This window comes from Dendroctonus ponderosae, unplaced genomic scaffold, assembly GCF_020466585.1.
Source record: "Dendroctonus ponderosae isolate FM_Combo_2020 unplaced genomic scaffold, Dpon_F_20191213v2 Dpon_F_20191213_1, whole genome shotgun sequence".
Lineage (NCBI taxonomy): Eukaryota > Metazoa > Arthropoda > Insecta > Coleoptera > Curculionidae > Dendroctonus > Dendroctonus ponderosae.
This window is the reverse complement of record NW_026017110.1, coordinates 2340494-2345623: the sequence shown is the minus strand read 5'-3', so window position 1 is coordinate 2345623 and position 5130 is coordinate 2340494. Positions and strand designations below refer to the sequence as shown.

At 37.7% G+C, this 5130-nt stretch overlaps 1 protein-coding gene across 3 annotated transcripts in view; it reads right to left on the bottom strand.

Annotated features, from left to right (window-relative positions):
- The window catches only part of LOC109538396, a 28014-nt gene that overhangs the window by 2861 nt on the left and 20023 nt on the right, over positions 1 to 5130 (bottom strand). For all 3 annotated transcript variants that reach the window (XM_019905610.2, XM_048669928.1, XM_048669930.1), the window contains 8 exons: positions 3747 to 3993; positions 3090 to 3561; positions 2442 to 2690; positions 2109 to 2382; positions 1934 to 2055; positions 1012 to 1169; positions 760 to 955; positions 430 to 698 (listed from right to left, as the gene is read on the bottom strand). In XM_019905610.2, the coding sequence (XP_019761169.2) occupies positions 430 to 698; positions 760 to 955; positions 1012 to 1169; positions 1934 to 2055; positions 2109 to 2382; positions 2442 to 2690; positions 3090 to 3561; positions 3747 to 3993 (1987 nt within the window). The remainder of the gene's footprint in view (positions 1 to 429; positions 699 to 759; positions 956 to 1011; positions 1170 to 1933; positions 2056 to 2108; positions 2383 to 2441; positions 2691 to 3089; positions 3562 to 3746; positions 3994 to 5130) is intronic.

The window sequence follows — 5130 nt, the reverse complement described above, 5'->3', positions numbered from 1 at the left end:
CAGAGCGAATTTTCATATACTGTATTATCCTACTATTGTTACACAATTTATTAACATACTCTTTTTTAGGTGCATTTAGGTTCTTTTGATAACGACAACAGAAAATAGCTATCGAAACGTCAAGGTAATTTTTCAGATTAATTTCTTTTCTAATTGGAATTTTCTCTTACAGCTTGAGCCAAAGTGTGTCGCAGGACACCCTCTAGGTGATAGTTCTTGATTACTTTTTGATAAATAATTCGTTCTTATTGCGAAATAGGAGCGCTATTTATCAATCTGTAATAGAAGACGTGAGGAAATTCTGTCTTTTTTAAAGGCAAACATTTTTGAGGCGAAATACCCAACAAGAAGTTCGTAACAAAAAAAATTGTCATTGTTACACAAACAATAGATTGTATTATATGTATAATCATCGTAAAATCGACTTACGTTATTTCTAGTAAAGGTACTACTTTGAGTTGTGGTGGCCATAAGCGGTCGGCCAGCAGTCTGAGGCCTGCAAAAAGTGGCATTCATTTCGTTCGTACTATCTTTGGGTGGCACTACGGGCAAATTGGCACTGATCGGTCGTAGACTGGTATACGATCCTTTCAACTTGGACCCCATCGTTTTCAAATTACTGACCATAGCAGGCTTAATTGGTTGCTGGCTGGCAATTGGTGGTTTAGGTGATTTATATAAGTTTTGATGCGAACCACCTGAAGACAACAGTAATAGTTAAGCAAGAAATTTCTAATTCTACTTCATAAAATAGCTCACCCAAACTGGTATTAGTGCATTTCATGGAACTTATATTCGTGCAAGATCCTCGCAAGTTACTCTGGAGAGCTTGAACAGGCCTCTGGCCGGCTAGGGTGTACGCAGTTCTTTGATTCGTTTTGAGCTTCAGCTCCTTATTGATGGCTAAACAACTTAAACTTTTGGCACTGGGCGGTTCCCACGTTTTCAATGTTATCTGGAAAATAAACGCAATTTCCACAGTCTGCATCGGGCTAATAATCAGTCCATTACCTTGGATGAAGCGTGCGATTTAACACTTTTATATTCATCAGACAACTCCGAATCGGACAAGTTTTCTTTAACAGTAATTGGTGATAAAATCTCGGTGTTCCATAGGAAGTTACGCTTTCCGACGACACCGTTTGGAGTTGACATGGCTTGATGTAAGCCTGGAAACAGTAAAAGAGATTTTGGTCGCGATGCTGACAGGAAACACACCTGATTTACCAATGGAATTCAACGATAATGTGCCATTGAGAACAGTTATGACGGATTCGTGTCTTCTTTTGATAAATAATTGACTGCTGCCGTAAATAATCTTGTTATCAGGGAGGCTAAGTAATCTTGGATTTCAAAAATTACAATTTAATAACAAATATTTTTATGCAGCGCTTTTACTATAGCCCCCAATTGGACTTCTCAGTAGCTAATAGCTGAAAACTTTTCACAAAAACAGGGAGCCTTCAGCTTCTAAGTAAGAACGACGCGTTCCCTCTACCTTGATTTATAAATATTCGCAATACTATCCTTAAGCATCCAATAACAAAGCCAGTTCCTACAGCCCCAAAGTTTAACTTCAATATTCACATTGAAATTAGTCTTTGACGCAATGTTAAGATTTAAGACACTTTAATAAAAAAAAAACGGAATAATTTACCGTAAGCTTTCCATATCAACGACCTGTAAACTATTAAAACCGGTTCTTGTTACACTTTAATTCTTCTGCTAGTTTTTGATATTTATGGGAAGCAAACCGGTGGTAAAAGTAGGCAGAGAACAAATTACAATCGATTATTACATGCAAACGAATTCTGGCGCCCACTGCGTGTTTCGAATGTAGGTGGCAAGAGCGCAAATTTCCCATGGTACGGATTAAAATATATGTACTAATTTTTCGTGTTCGCTTTGATAAACTGCAACAGGCAATACTCACTTTGTTCCTGCAGTTCGGCTATAGCATGAACATCTTCCATACTCATGCGTTTATGCGAACCTCTACTGCTTCCAGACACGCTACTCATGCGGTCCAAACTGTCTGTCGAACCAAGCGAAGACCTGCGAATTTCCTACTGCTTATCTAGCTTAGACAGTTTTGTGATTAATCTCACCGCTTCATGTCCATAGTGCGGGTGGTTTCACTAGCAACTTTATTGTCAGTATATTTGGCATTCAAGTCCTCTTTAATATCCTCCTGGCTACAACCCATCCCAATCAGCTGCTCAATACTCGACGAACATGAAGAGAACCGTTTCTTCATTTCCTCAACGCTATCGCTCCGTAAAATCTCCGCATTATTGTATTTGGTGATGGTCGAGTGTAGCTTATCGGAATTGCCGGTATTGCTGTGATTCATCGAGTTTTCAATGCCTTTAATATCATTTTCTGTAATCCAACAATTAACAGTTAAGAATGCCAAACTTTCCTAGCAATGTGGATGCTACCTAAACCACTAGCCCCATGAATGGAGTTCTGTAGGACCTTAACGCCACTTAGTCGATTATTCGTGTAATCCGCCTTTGTAAAGGTTCCATTGTGCTTCAATGGGCGACGATATGTTCCATTTAAGATTCCAGAATAATTTTGAGCAATTGAATGATTGCTGTTCTTGTTCGGTTCATCGGCAATATGGGGTAAATTTGGATCTGTTTCTTCCGCAGACGGGGAATTTCCCGCTCGCGGCTCTGAGTGATCTGAAAACCAAATTGTGTAAAGAAATATGCAAATACATACATATTGCGACACAGTGGCATATTTAACAAATTCCCAATACTTCAATACAATTAAATAATGTATTCAAGCAAATGGGTTGCAAAGCCTTGACTTCTTTGTCTGCGTTCATAAACAAAGGTAGGCGCAGTTAGAAACACAATTAAATAACTATCATGTCTAAAGCTGCCAGACACATAAAACTAATGATGCATTAATAAAACCATCCCAACAGCAATTATTAGGGTTTAGTGCAATCAAATTTATTTATGATTGACTCATCTCTTAATCGGGTAGTGGATAGATATGCCGCTGATACTAACATAGTCTGACAATTTGTTTTTGTGCGCAAAAAAATTAGTAAACGAATTTATTCAACTCACCGCTTGGATTGGATGCAGCCAAAGAAAATACTCGATCTGGCGTAATAGTAACATCATTATTCTCGATCACAGTTGAGCTATTTCTACAATTGTGTTCTCGTGTCACCTTCTTTAAGAAGTTCTCTGGCGTGTCTGAGTTAAAACTACTGCAGCTCTCACTAATACTCTGGAACATGGGCGCTTCAAAATCCTGTAGTAACACAGTTTCCGTATAGTCCTTGTCCCGAATTTTGTGTAGAACTGCATCGTTTTTAATAAAGCTGCTGTCCATTATATTTGAAAATGTGAGCGAATCCATCAGGCTGGGTGGCGACGTGTCGAACAGCTGGGACATATTAGACGAAACCATTGAAAGTTCGCTGCTAATAAAACTATCTAAGTTGTAGTTGCTTGTTGGCTGGGACAAATCAAACTTTAAGGGCCGTCCCATTTCAGACCCTAGTTCCTGATCTTCTTGAACGGTCTGCGGTACCTTCAAAATAATGAGAAATTGTTCTCGACTAAATCAACTAGAGCATGTGAAATACTAAACAATTAATTCGGTAGAATTGCAATACAGAATATCTAATTAATTGCTTGGTACGTTGGCAATAAATTACATACTATCGATAACAATGTATTGTTTCCATTATACATGCCATTGAAAGCGTAACTTACTTTAGATCTAAAATGCTGTTTATCTTCGCCGGAAGCTCCTTCGCTCTCGCTGTTGTACATTCGCTCTATCTCGTTGATACTAGGTCGACTACTTTTCTTTTTTGGCCTAGTGAAAGTACGCGTATCTATGGCACTTGAAGACTTGAGCTTCGAAAACGCGAACTCAGGAGGCAGCTGAGATTCATATTTTCCGCTGAGCCAATCTTGCACATTTGCAGTGTCCGATGCATGAGGCGATTTGTATATCCTTGAAATCGACAAAAACGGTGGTTAGTGCATAACAAGTTTACGTAATCTTCACGCTTCTTCATTTACAGGTTTCAGTTTCTAATCGTTACAGCATCGACTTAACTGCGATAAATTTGCTGATTTTTCAAACAGGTTTTGAGAGGTAAAATTCATTGTTGATTTGAAGAATACTCGTTTATCCCGATAGTCTAAAGTGTTATTTTTTAAGTACCGATAGATGCGGAGTCAATTGCAATATATTTTTTAATTTGATGTCAATAAATATTAATCTACGTTTAAGCAAATCTTTTATATTCGGGCAGGTCAAATCTATGAATGCCCTCCACTTGTGCAATTGAATAAGTCAGTGATAATAACAAAATTTAATTTAATTTCTACATACAGGGTGTCCCGTAAGCACATGATCAAAATTATATTCTTTGCATCAAACGAAGACGATCTCATGTAACTTTTATTAACAAAACATGTCTGACTCCTCTGCTATTGATGGACAAAGTTCTTCAAAAAATGTATCTTTTTCGAAATATCGGGAGAATGGTACGACGTCTTTTAGTGAAACTCGCTGTGAATTTGTTCTTATGTAAGATTCATATTTTGATGAAACAATCGAGCTCATTTATGGAGAAGTGGTGAATTCTTGAGTGTCGTGGTACAAAAACTACCAAAACTTTTTATTTGGTGGATGAAATCAACTCATTTTTTTTGGTTGATGCACTAATCATTTATTCACAATTTTGTGCTCCTTGTAAAATCTTGTAGCGTTCATAGTTTTTGCGAAAAAAAATATTTCTGTTTTCTTGCCACTTAACAACGTTAGACATTAGCTGCAAATATCCTGATACGAGGCATAAATTAATTGTCAATCAATCTCACAAATTCCTTTCGAATGACCTTTTCTAATGAAGAAGTGACCGACATGGTCTAAGTATTAGGGTTTTGTGAAGACAACTTGCGTGAAAGCGTACGCGTGTACGCGCCGCAAGATTTTCCAAAGAGCACAAAATTGTGACTAAATGATTAGTGCATCAACCAAAAAAAAATGAATTGATTCCATCCACCAAATAAAAAGTTCTGGTAGTTTTTGTACCACGACACTCAATAATTCACCACTTGTCCAAAACGGCTGAACTCGATT